This window comes from Durio zibethinus, chromosome 25 (genome assembly GCF_047325235.1).
Source record: "Durio zibethinus cultivar Kanyao isolate XHJ-2024 chromosome 25, ASM4732523v1, whole genome shotgun sequence".
NCBI lineage: Eukaryota > Viridiplantae > Streptophyta > Magnoliopsida > Malvales > Malvaceae > Durio > Durio zibethinus.
In genome coordinates this window covers 8896362-8910541 of record NC_143186.1, presented here as the reverse complement: position 1 = coordinate 8910541, position 14180 = coordinate 8896362, and the positions used below count along the sequence as shown (strand labels likewise).

The 14180-nt window shown below is 31.1% G+C and overlaps 1 protein-coding gene across 1 annotated transcript; it reads right to left on the bottom strand.

Annotated features, from left to right (window-relative positions):
• Window positions 1-361: 361 nt before the first annotated feature.
• Window positions 362-901, bottom strand: LOC111275506 (cell wall / vacuolar inhibitor of fructosidase 2-like). Its single transcript, XM_022860856.2, has one exon. It carries the CDS (start codon window positions 899-901, stop codon window positions 362-364), a length of 540 nt encoding a protein of 179 aa, XP_022716591.2.
• Window positions 902-14180: the final 13279 nt, after the last annotated feature.

Genomic DNA, 14180 nt, shown 5'->3' with positions numbered 1-14180 from the left:
AGTTCCCAAAATTATAGCAAAAATTGACCACTTAATATCAATTGAATTTTACATCTCCATTATGTAAATATGAAGAATTTAAATTCAAAATTACTTTAAGTGCAAATATGAACTTAGATATTGTTTGGATTAATTTAAAGTATTTGATCTGAAGAATTATTCATTAATTGGTTGGTAATAATTGTTGAATGAATAGATAAAAAAAAAGAAAAAAAAAAAGATAAGATAAAATATTTGAGATTGGAGACAAATCTAGGCTTTTCTTATGTTCTTTTTCTCATATGACTCACTCTCGCAATTAACTAAAAATCCAAATTATTGTCTAACATTATATTATTGTATAATCAAGATTGACAAGCTGCTAGAACCTATCAATTATTCTCATTGCTGCATCAGAAAGTTCTTCATAAACCCTCATTTTATAGAGGATATTAGAAGCTACCCTTAATTTCATGCTTACAACAGTTTTCCTGCAAATAATCTCTTCCTCAAGAGCTGTTCTCACATAATGATTAGTTTTATCATAATTCTTACTCTTCAACTGATTTGTAGCTGTAGATAGATCATGCTTCGCTTCGAAAAACCCTTTCTTACAATCTTGGAATAGAGATTTTAAGTTCTTGTCTTGGACACTTGAAGCTAAACTTGACATGTTATTTGCTAGGGTTTCAGCATTGTTGCTAAGACAATTTATAATTATGGTAGCAATCCCTACTTTATCGGCTGCTTCTCCTCCTGGATCGGATTTTAGGCATTGGATACAGGCTGCTGGCACCTCTGCATTGTGGCATTGTACTTCAATCAGCTTCTCATCGGAAAAAACAAGTTGGAAAGAGGCAAAAAGTAGAAGAATGAGATGGTGGACAAGAAGAACTAGCATGGATGCTCTGAATGAACCCATAACCTTTTTTTTTTTTTTTAATTTTCCTTCCGAGGCTAAGATTAATTTAAGTTGATTGAAGCAATTCTTAATATTATATATATATATATATATATTTACCTGAAGCTTGAAAAACGCTTAACAAATCATTTATTAGAATTTAGCAGGTTCAAAAGGTTGGTAATTTATGTGGGGCTGCATCAAATAGTTGTTGGAATTGCCATAGAAAGTGATTGGTCTAAATTGCAGTTACTCTTCAATTCACGCTCTTTTCATGGAAAAAGGGTGAAAGTTTAATCAGATTCCATCAGTAGTAATAATTGTTGGAAGTAATTTCACTTCGTCTACATTCACGGTGCTTGATTTTCTTTACTTTTGAGTGAGAAAGCCTTGGCATGTAGAATTAATGGGCTTTTAGTCCTATTTAATATTCGGATCAAGCCTTGTGTAAACATTCCATGGGTATGTTAGATAATTATTTCTTATGTTTTATATTCTTTAAATTAATTCTTTGAACTTTAAAGTATTAGATTAAAATAACAAAAAATCCCCCTCAATTTTATTATTTTATTATAAATTATTATATTTTTATTGCACATAAATAAATCTTTCACATTTCAGTTATACCCAATAAATCTTTAACTTTTAATTTGTACCTAAATAAATTTTTAATCTTTAATTTGTATTAAAATAAACCCTTAATATAATTAATTAATGTTTGAAATAAATATTTATTTGGATATAAATTAAAAGATAATGATTTATTTGAACTCAAAATTTAATTTAGTTAGTTCATATAATCTTCACTCTTAAAAAATAATAAAATCTATGTATCATAAATCTATTGTACTATTATTAAATTATAGCCTCTTTTGCATAAAAAAATTTATAAAAAGATAAAAATTTATTCAAATATATGATAAAAATATATTAGTAAGAAAAATAAAATAGTTCAAGAGATATTTAGAAAAAAAAAAGTATTATTAAAAGAAAGCAGAAAAGAAAGAAATTTGGCATTGAGGATACGAGATGTTAATTGAGTCGGTGAAGGCTAACATCGTCTTTTCAAGCTTTTGTCTTCATTCTCGAGTCTCACTCGACGATGGCTGCCTTTTACAACCAAGAATCTATCGAGCCACTTCATTTTCTTGCAAATTCCATTTTCGTCTTTTTTATTATCTTTCATTTTCAAATTCTTCCCGCTTTGCTTCTGTCTTACTTTACGTATTGAAGAATTCAACTAAAGCAATTCTTTCTCTCTATCTCTTTTGTATTTCATATGCTTGATGAAGTTTCTGTTGTGAGTCTGAACTTTAGATCTTCAGTTTGCATTGAGATTTATTAAATTCATGAATTGTTTTGTTTTTGTATTTGATTTCTCTTTTCTTGAACTATGATTATTGAACATTTGGTTGTGGTTTTTGAATCTTTAAATAACGGCTTTGTATATTTGATACAATTTTTTTTTAATGAAAAATGGTCATTAAATTATTCTTTATTCAATTTAACATGGCATTCATGGACAAACTCTTGGGCAACACTGGTTAAGTTAGATTCGGATGCAGATAAGATTTGAGTCCCGAATATTTGGATCGAGTTGGGCCTCAGTAAGTATGTTAATTGTTAATACCATAAGCGCTTATTACTAACTAAAAAGGGTTTTTTTTTTTTTGTAATTTACAAAATTTTAGCTTTTAAATGTATATAATGTCAATAATATCAATAATAACAACAAATCATAGTTGTTCCTTTTTCTAAATTAATTTTAGTATTTACATCGAGTAGTCGTATATAAATGGTAAATTTACATCATTTAAACTTTGAATGGTACGTTAATTAATATTGTCATAACATATAGATCCGAAAATCTATAGCTGAATTTAATAAATGAATGGAGTCACCACCAATCTTTTTTATTAGGTGTGATTGATCACCTGAATAATTTATCCTCTTAAGGAACTACTAAGCTTGACTAAGGAGCTCTAAAAGAATAGGTTCGGGTCTACTAATCAGAACAAGGTTCGAGAGTTCGGTTACATGTGTAGAAGGTTATAGCACCCCCACATGCCCATCCGAATGATGGTGCCATATTATTTTGAATTTATCCTATGGTCTTGAGTCTAATGGTTTCAAATTTTTATGTTGAAATATTGAAAATAATTTATAAGATTCTCCATCAATCTGATAAAACTCTTAAAAAATACTTCCTTACCTCAAGAGTATTCAAGAATCCCATTTGATTTTTTAAAGAGGCTCCGTCGTTGAAAAAAGTTAATTGTTTATTACTTTTTATTATTATCATTTTTTTTGTTGAAAATATATCTAATTTTTCCACCATTTGGGCCAAATTAAAAATATTTTCTCTTTTAAATTTCTAAAATTTTTATCAATTGAGCCTATTTAGAATTTTTTTTTCTTGAAAAAAAATATTATGACAATTATTTTTATTAAAATTTCATCTAAATTATTCTACCAATTTGGTCAAATTTAGAGAAAATTTCTCACCTAGAGATTTATTAGAAATTTTCCATTTGAAACTTCTAAGAATCTCATCCTTGGATAATTATCATATATTTTCAAGCCACATTTTTAGTTTGAAAAAAAGAATACAATTACTTTTATTGAAACTTTCATCTAAATTATTCCATCATTTGGGACAAATTTAGATAAAATTTCTCACCTAGAGATTTCTTAAGAATTTACCATTTGAAATTTTTAAGAATCTCATCATTGGATAATTTGTATTTAATTCCCATAATTTTTTTATATTTTTTTCATTTTTTATTTTTTTGTTTGAAAATAAATATTAATTATTATTATTAAAACTTTATCTAAATTATTCCACCATTTGGGACAAATTTAAACAAAATTTCTCACCTAGAAATTTTATAAAAATTTACCATTTGAAAATTCTATAAATTTCATCATTTGATAATTAATATTTATTTCAAAAATTTTTATTTTTATTATTTATTATTTTATTGAATAAAATAAGTAAATAAATAAAATAAACAAAGAATTAAATAAATGAATACACACATAAATGAGTAAAAAGTACCTTTCAATATTATAAATAAAGTATTGCTACTTTAATAATGTCAGTAAATGTCCCATCCATCTAAATGCAAATGGCTTTACGCAAGCCTCCCATGCAAAGCCAATAGTACCTACTTACAAAAAGCCTTAATGACTTTGGTCCAAATTGGATATTTTCCTCACATGCTTCTCTTTAAAAGTTATTGGTTTTTAAAGAAAGACAAGTCTTTGTTGAGGAATACCCACGAATTTCGAGTACGTTTTCTTCAAGCTTGACTTTTGCTGTGGTATTGGAGCCTAAAGCTGTGGTTGATGGATGACAATATTTTCCAACTAATGGTGCTTGTAATGGCAGAGTGCTTAGACGATGCTATCAAAGCTTAAAGACTCTTGTGGTATTGATGATAATGGTGGTAGTAGATTTGTGTTGATGGTGATTGTTCTCATGTAACAGTGGAGACTATAGCAATGAAGATGGTGATCCAGCAGAGATGGCAGTGGGATAAACCTGTTCTCCAAACTTTGTGTACCTTTATTTTCTCTATATTTTTTCTCTATATTTTGTGTATGCGGGAGTATCTATTTATAGGGTTCTAATATAAAGAACCTGAACATAATTTTACTCATTTTTAATTTCAATTTCAGTTCTTAAATCCAATTTAAACACCTCACTCATAGTCCTACACTAACTCAACCTGTCAGGTTTTTTTTCCATTTTTTCTATTTATTATTTATTTAATCAACAGACCAAATTAAGTAGAATTCCGGACAGATTGGGGTGTCTACAGCTACCCCTCTTTGCGCGTTTCTTGTGCAATAAGAATTGCGCAAAGACGTAGATACCCAACACATAATCATCCCAAACATATTCATGCTTTTTTTTTATTTTGAGTAAAAAGCTCCTCTAAACAGAAGTGAAACAAATTTGAAAAAAGAAAAAATAAATTACTTCTCTAAATGGATGCAACCGAACTTTGGAAAAATAAATGGCTCCTCTGAATAGAGGCAACAAACTTTGGGAAAATAAATAGCTCCTCTAAATAGAGGCAACGAACTTTGAAAAAATAAATGGCTCATCTAAATAGAGGAAACAAACTTTGAAAAAATAAATGGCTTTAGGTAACAAACTTTGAAAAAATAAATGGCTCCTCTAAATAGAGGCAACGAACTTTTGAGAAAATAAATGGCTCATCTGAATAGAGGCAACGAACTTCTAGAAAATAAATGGCTCCTCTAAATAGAGGCAATGAGTTTTTGAGAAAATAAATGGCTCCTCTGAATAGAGGCAATGAACTTCTAGAAAATAGATGGCTCATTGACAATCATGTCCAATGGAGTCGTGGCTCAAATCTGATAAAAATTGTAATGGGAACTCAAAGATTCGTAATTTGAGTTCGAAAATCAAAGGTTCAGATTCGCAAGAACCTTTCAACTTCGTAAAAATTCACTGAAATTTAATTCTCAAAATTTCAGCTTCACAAGAATTCAAATTTGCAAGATCTTAAGATTCACATTCACAAATTATAAGACTCACATCCATATTTTAAAGATTCTTATTTAAATTTTGGAGATTTACATCCAAAAATTCAAAGCTTCTCATTCAGGCTTAAAAGTTCTTATTCAATAAATCTTAAAGTTTCATATATCAAAGATTCTCATTTGAAACTTAAAACTCCAAGATTTTTCTTTGAAACTAAAAAATTCTCAATTGAAATTCAAAGATTTTCATCACAAGGTTCACAATTTTTGTTCAGGTGACCTAAAATTTTACATGAATGAATGTCATGATCAAAGATGCAAATGCCTTCTTAATGAAGCAAATGCAACAATCGAATTATGTGCATGTGTTATTCAAACAACAATGCTTATGTGATGCATAAAATGCGAATGTCAATAATGTCATGAAATTCTAAATAATTACAGTAATATGGCTTTTAGGACTCCTCCATCTCATGTTTTCTCTTTGTTTAGCTTCTCAACACTTTGGAACAGGTTTCATCAACTGATCATCATTGTTTTCATTACTTGATCACCATCAATAGGCTTCTCAGCACTAATAATTCTGTCAATTGATCTATATTGTGTTCATCACTCATTTATAGGCTTTTCAGCACTAGCCATTCAAGAATGAATTTCATCCATTGATCCTCATTATTTTATCACTTGATCACCATTGACAAGCTATGTCGACCAATTCATCCCATATTCATCATTTGGTCATACCATATGCCTTCTCAAATCATCCCTTTTTAGGTTTCTACCACCTCTTCCTTTTTTCATCTTATCATCTTAGATTTCTCTTCAAAGAAATGCAAGACTCTTTTATGCACATTATCATTCATTCATCATCATTTCAAATCACGACAAATATAATGCTCTCATATGTTTTCTTGATTTATTCTAGGGATGCAATAATAAGGGAACACAGGGTAATTTGAGAGAAAGATACTTAGTGAAGGACGAGTTTGGTGTAAAACAAATAGGGGATGAAACAAATTGGATGAATGGTATATCCAAACAATGAATATCCGAACAATTTTGAACATTAATCTAGGATTCTTTTCAAAAACTCATTCCATTGACTATCGAAATCATTTTGAGCTCATCAAACTTTGCCCCAATTTCAAGAGGTCTTCAGATACCTTACTCCTCTATCAAACTTTTAGCTCAGATTTTTTTTTTTACCCAAATTGCCTTTTCAGGTTTTCAATTTGAGTCTTCCTTTTCTCTCTTTTTCATCTTTTTTATTTTTTCATTTTATTCTTTTTTTTTTCAATTTTTTTCAATTTTTCATTTTTTATTTTTTTTCGTCCATTATTGATATCTTTTTCACATCAATCTCTAACACACAAAGCAATTTGATTGCCCCATCATAAGCATGCCTCAGTTCAACATATGATCATTCAATTTGAGCACTCACATTTGATCCAAATGGACTTTTAAAGGTTGTGATGTAGGTCACGGTGAGGGGTCATGAAAGAAATGGATAAAATAGGCTCAAAGCATGTGTTTAAAGGGTTTAAAACTAAAGGATCATTTGATACAACTTGGCACTTTACCCCCACATTATTTCACTACTTTTTTTTTTCATCTAATTCCTTACACAAAATATTCTCATTACTTTGCCCCAATTTGCTTATGGCATTTTCTTTTTCTCTCTTTTCTTCATTTTGCTTTGCTTTCTCTCTTTGAGGTATTTTATGATCTTTTGTCTCTTTTTTTTTAAATGCCTTTAATGTGGAGGATGATCCTTGGTCATGGTTCTTTTAAAAATAATAATAATAATAATAATAATAGGCTCAAAGGGGTAATAATGACTGGTTTTTCAAATGATAAAAGAAAGATAGCTATTTTTCATCTCAATTGTGAATGCTTTCCTCAAACATCATCTATTGAACAAAAATAAGCTCATGGATCTGTATAAAAGATTGCACATCTTCAAGACATATCTATTTCACCTTTAGCAATAGCTTGCCCTTTTTTTTTTGCTCAAACCATCTCATCATATTAGTGTGAATGAGTTCTCAAAATTAAAATTTAAAATTATTGTTATCATTGTCTAAATATTCATCATCTAAAATTTAAGAATGGGAATGAAAAGTTATGAAATGTGACAAAGCATGGAACAATGATTGAACAAAAGAGAAAATGTAATGAAATGCATATGCTTGCCTTTTATTAAAATGATAACAATTGAAATCCTACTGCCTAAAAAAAATCCTAACATTACTTTAAAAGAAATCCTAAAATGACAAAAAAAACTTCCAACTAGCTTTATCTTTATTCTCTAAAATTATGCCCCTGTGCAATCAGGATCTTTATTGATATCTTACCCCCTGATTCACTGTAACTCTCTAGGCCTTTTTTGATCCATGTGTTCTTGATTCTTACTCAGAGCATTGACATTGTGATTGGGCAATGGATTGCTACTAACATTAGGTGTTGTTGCTCTTCCTTGATCAAAACTTACCATCATATCTTTGATTATTCATTGCACTTTATGTTTCAAAGCAATGTAATTTTCAGTGGAATGGCTAGCAATTCTATAGTGGTAGTCACAGTGAGCTATATGATCATACCATTTAGTATAGGGTGACTTGAGTGGTTCCACATGACTGAGGGCAATCAAGTGGCTGTTATAAAGCTCTCGATATAACTTCGTATAAGTCATGGAGATTGGATCAAATATGAGTTTTTCTCGAATAATTCATTGCTCTCATAAACCACATATTGGGTTAGCAAGATGAACTTGGAGCCTTATGGGAGGTTGAATATTAAGGCTATACGTGGGAGTTTGAGGGCTAAAAATAGGTTGGTATATGGATGAGTAAGATGGTTGGGGTATGGGCTGGTATGGGTAAAATGGGGTATTATTCACAGTAGGGTAGTATGAGGAGTAACCTTGTGGATAGGGTTGGTATCCCCTGAACTGTCTGTCAAAGCCTATAGCATGAGTTTCAGTCTCTTTCTTTTGATGTGCCTTTTTGGTTTCTCCTCCTTTCAGCTTGTCATTTTTAATGGCATTCTCAATGATTTCGCCTGAGATTATCATATCAGCGAAATTTTTTGTGGTATTCCCTATCATCTTTTCATAATAGGGATATTTTAGAGTGCTAACAAATAACACTGTAGTTTTTTTTCAGTTAAAGAAGGTTGCACTTGGGAAGCTACATCTCTCCATCTTTAAGCGTATTCTTTGAATGATTCATTTACCTTTTTCTTCATATTCTGCAAAAACAAATGATCAAAGGCCAAATTCATGATATGTCGATATTGATTGATAAAGTCATGGGCCATGTCACTCCAGGAACGAATGCGGGTTCTATCTAGCTAAACATATCACCTAAAAGCGGAGCCAGTAAGACTATCTCGAAAAATATGCATTAGTAGTTTTCATTGTGAGCATGGGCTGCCATCTTCCAACAATACATAGTAATGTGAGTCTTTGGGCACTTTGTATCATCATATTTCTTAAATTTTGATAATTTAAATTTTAAAAGAATGACCACATCTGGGATCAAACAGAGCCCAGAGCATCAACAGAACCATAAAAACTAATTCCTTCTACAACCCATAGCCTTTGTTTTAGTATACTAATCTTGAAGTCTTTCTGAGCTTCAACTTTTACTTTTTCTTTCTTTTTTTCTTTCAGTTCATCTAGATCAGGAACTTGATTTAATTCTACTACTTTTTCAATAAAAATAGGATTCATATAACTGTGGTAATGCCCTGGATTAAAGGCTAATGGCATTTCAAGATATGTAGGATATGTGAATTATTGTGGTAAAATTTCTTGTGTAGATTGGGCTTGAGGTGAACCAAAACCAAGTGGATATAAGGGATCAGTCACTTTTTATGATGTAGGGCCCTATTGGTTGTGTTCTCTTCTACCCTTTTCCCTTTATTTAACTTGTTTAGAGCATCCATAATCTTACTTAACTCATTTTCAAGCTTTTTTTGGGCCTTTTCCAATTTTTCAAATTAACGAGAGTTTTCTTGCTCCATTTGTCTATCTTTGGCTTTTGTGTTGTATCGATGAGTGAAGTTTCTACTGGACGGAGCTATCTTTGAACCTTGAGTACCACAATTATATGATTATTAGAAACTATGTATTTTATGTATGATATGCAAATGTATGCATAAAATATACTAATTTTGCCACATCATCAATATTGATAAAAGAATTCTCCATTTGAAATTTTATTAAATAAAAATTTAAAATTACATCCTAATAAAGTCAAAGCAATATTCTAAAGTCCTAAACATCATCCTTTATTTTTAATGCCTCTTTATAAACATCCTAGCTTACTGGTAATGATTTTGTGCCTCATCTAGGAAATCAAGTAGTTGTTGTCCATGGACTCCCATTGGTTGCACCATAGCCTTCAAATTTTCCACTTTTTCTTCCATTTCTGATGCTTTGTCTGCAGCAATGCATATATGATCGAACAAATGCCTTAGATGCCTTTGTTTTTCTACGCACATATTTTTCCATAGCTCACTTTGTTGAGCTTGTCTCCTGCATTCATCAGACAAGGCTTCTACTTATGCTGTGCATCGATCCACTATCCTTTGTAGTATCTGGTTATGTCTATGTGCCATAGCAGTGGCCTTTTATTCTTTTTTCACCCTCATTTTTAACAATTCATTTTCTTTTAGAAGTCGGGTAAGCTCAGGTGTGACTGATGAATGTGTCATATCTAAGTCATTAAATAAGGCTCTCCACTGATCTTTTTGCTCTATGAGACTTTGGATTTTCAATTCTTGAAGTCATAGACTCTCTTCCATTTCCAACTTCAATCGTTTATTTTCTTGTTCCAACATATCTTTCTCTGATTGGAGTTTTTTCTTAGCTGTTTCCACTTTAAGCAAAGGATCTTGAAGAATGGGTTTTGGGGAATGTTTTAATTGTTCACTAAGAAGCACAATATCTTTTCCCCTCATCGTATGCCACACATTATATTCAAGGGTGACGTCGCAAGTAAACCTCCCTTGATTAATCCTGGTGGTTTTTTTCATGATTTTTTGACCTTTTCAATCATTCCATATGCCCCTTTATTAGTGAATGAGAACTCCCATTAGTTAAGTCCATAAGTTTCTGAAATGAATTGCTCACATCCGGATTATCTTCTCACCAAAGTTGAGGCATAAGTAATAGCACCCCATAGGCCTAATATGTACACCTACAGTTGACTTCCATAACTGTATAACATTATATCATGACGCATCCAAGGTGCTCTCTAAACTATCCATAGACTATCAAGGGCTCGAAAATAGGAAACCCACTCTTTTTTTGACTTTGCTTGAGGCCATGTGCTATAACAGAACTCCTTGATAGGAATACTAGAATAAAGGTATGGTTTACGAAATTGACTTTCTTTGCATTCCATGTGACTCTTCATCCATATATAAAGTAACTGTAGGCATCCATTAAATCGACCTTTACCATTTTTACGATAAAAGTTTAAAGAACGAACGGTTTCTGCCAAAATGGTTGGTGCTGCATTGACCTGATATGTTAACTGATTAACAAAATCCACCACTGCAACATCAACATATCCGATGACTTTTGGGAAGATAACTAGTCCATATAAAGCTATAGCCATAGCCACTAATCCCTGATCATCATCCATATGCCCCTAGATGAAATCTCGTAGAAAACTTCATAGAATAGCCTTACTTTCACTTTTTATCTTGACACGTGAATCGACTTGAGGCAAACTAAGTCCAAGCATTTGCACTAGCTTTTTACGATAGCCCTTCTTATTAGAGCAGTAAATTTTATTTGGGTTTGGCAGATCGAAGCGAAGTAGAATCATATACTTTTCAATTATGGGCATCATGTCTGCTTCATTGAAAATGAAACATCTATAAGAAGAATCCTAAAACTGAATGATGGCCCTAATCAAATTACTGTCCACTTCTACCTGAAGCAATGAAGCTATATCTCCATACTTATTCTCAAATACCTCCTACCTTATTTTACTCATACATCCCCAGACACTACTTAAGTTAGCTAGATCATTTTGCTGTAGCTTGAAATGAACTTTCTCGGGTAATGATGAAATAAAACCCTTAGGCAAGCAATTTCTTTGTTTTCTTTGACCTTCCTTTGACTTGATTTTTACTTGATGAGTAGACTCATAATGGATTGATGTAAACTTTGGTTGCATTTGGCTTTCTGTGGATGTAAGCGGGAGATCTGATTTATCAATAACTGATATGTGGTAAATATTTTCTATATGCAAATGATGGTGTTAGACATGATCATGAAAATGATGGATAGAATGATATGATATGCTAAAACATGGAAATGATGATATGAAGATGATGCATAGAACAAAATGACATGAAGATGGTGTAGATGTACAAAATCAAGCAAACAAAATGGTTAGATAACATACCGTTCCTTTTTTTTGTGTCTTAATTTTAGGTTATATCTATTAATGAGTAGGAAAGACTCTATCTTAAGTTGGTCTTTTAGGTATGAACTATATGCAAAGTTAGGAGATTTTGACTACTAAAAGGTTCTCAAATTATTTCTTACATCATTGTCTATCACAAACTAGTAAGACAGTCTAATCCTCACCTATCACAGGTTACAAACGAAAAGAATTCAATTTGAGTGAGAGTATTTCGCTAGCCATTGCGGAGATTATCATCTCACGAGAGTGTAGGTACTTTACTCTCTCCTAAGAGGGATGAAGCCCGAGAATAGAGTTCATATAATGCAAATGCATGTGATAGTGTGTGCAAAAGAACATATAAGTTTCATGCCCAAAAATAAAAGATAAAACAAAACAAAAAAATGTTAGTAAACAAATAATTACAATCTAAAACCATTAGACCAAAAGACAGGAGAAATTTAAAAATTATGGCTTGACTTTCTATAGCTTCCCCAGTGGAGTCACCAAACTATCATAACATATAGATCCGAAAATTTATAGCTAGATTTAACAAATAAATCAGGTGATTGGCCACCTGAAGAATCTATCATCTTAAGGAACTACTAAGCTTGACTAAGGATCCCTAAAAGAATAGGTTCGGGTCTACTAACCAAATAGGGTTCGGGAGTTCGGTTACATATAGAGAAGGTCATAGCACCCCCACATGCCCATCCGAAGTATGGTACCATATTATTTTGAAATTATCCTATGGTCTTAAGTCTAATGATTTCAAATTTTTATGTTGAAATATTGGAAATAATTTATAAGATTTTCCATCAATCTGGTAAAACTCTTAAATAATATATTTTCTTACCTCAAGAGTATTCAAGAATCCCATTTGATTTTTTGAAGAGGCTCCGTCATCGAAAAAAGTTAATTGTTTATTTCTTTTTATATAATTTTTTATTGAAAATAGATCTAATTATTCCACCATTTGGGCCAAATTAGAAATATTTTTCTTTTGAATTTCTAAAATTTTCACCATTTGGGCCTATTTAGAAATTTTCTTTTTTTTTCTTGGAAAAAAAATAATATGACAATTATTTTTATCGAAATTTCATCTAAATTATTCCATAATTTGGGTCAAATTTAGAGAAAATTTCTCACATAGAGATTTATTAAAATTTATCATTTGAAACTTCTAAGAATCTCATCATTGGATAATTATCATATATTTTCAAGCTAAATTTTTAGTTTGGAAAAAATAATACAATTACTTTTATTGAAACTTTCACATAAACTATTCCACCATTTGGGATAAATTTAGATAAAATTTTTCACCTAGAGATTTTTTAAGAATTTATCATTTTAAATTTCTAAGAATCTCATAATTGGGTAATTTGTATTTAATTCCCATAATTTTTATATCTATTTTTTCATTTTTTATTTTTTTGTTTGAAAATAAATATTAATTATTATTATTAAAACTTTATCTAAATTATTCCATCATTTGGGACAAATTTAAACAAAATTTTTCACCTAAAATTTTTTTAGAAATTTATCATTTGAAATTTCTATAAATTTCATCATTGGATAATTAATATTTATTTCAAAAAATTTTATTTTTATTATTTTATTATTTATTATTTTATTGAATAAAGTAAGTAAATAAATAAAATAAACAAAGAATTAAATAAATGAATACACACATAAATGAGTAAAAAGTACCTTTCAATATTATAAATAAAACATTGGTTCTTTAGTAATTTCAGCAAATTTCCCATCCATCTAAATGCAAATGGCTTTGCGCAAGCCTCTTATGCAAAGCCAATAATACCTACTTGCTAGAAACCTTCATGACTTTGGTCCAAATTGGATATTTCCTCACGTGCTTCTCTTTAAAAGTTATTGGTTTTTAAAGAAAGATAAGTCTTTGTCGAGGAATACCCACGAATTTCAAGTAGGTTTTCTTCAAGCCTGACTTTTGCGGTGGTACTGGAGCCTAAAGCTGTGGTTGACGGATGTCAATATTTCCTAACTAATGGTGCTTGTAATGGCAGAGTGCTTATGTCACGGGTCGAGACTTAAGCTTCGAACCCGCGCGGCTCCGGGACCTAAGCATGCACTCATCCGGCGTCCCAGATCAGCTTTCCTGTCACGATTTACACCCTTGTAAGGTATTGTTCGCTCTGGCCCCCCTGGCCTCACGGTTTTATCCTACAAAAGGTGCCTCACAAGGAAGAGGTGGTGTGAACCCTTTTTATATCCCAGTGACCCTCCTATTATGTTCGATGTGGGATTCATGACTCTTCCTTAGGTCCGTGACACTTAGACGGTACTATCAAAGCTTAGAGACTCGTGTGGTATTAATGATAATG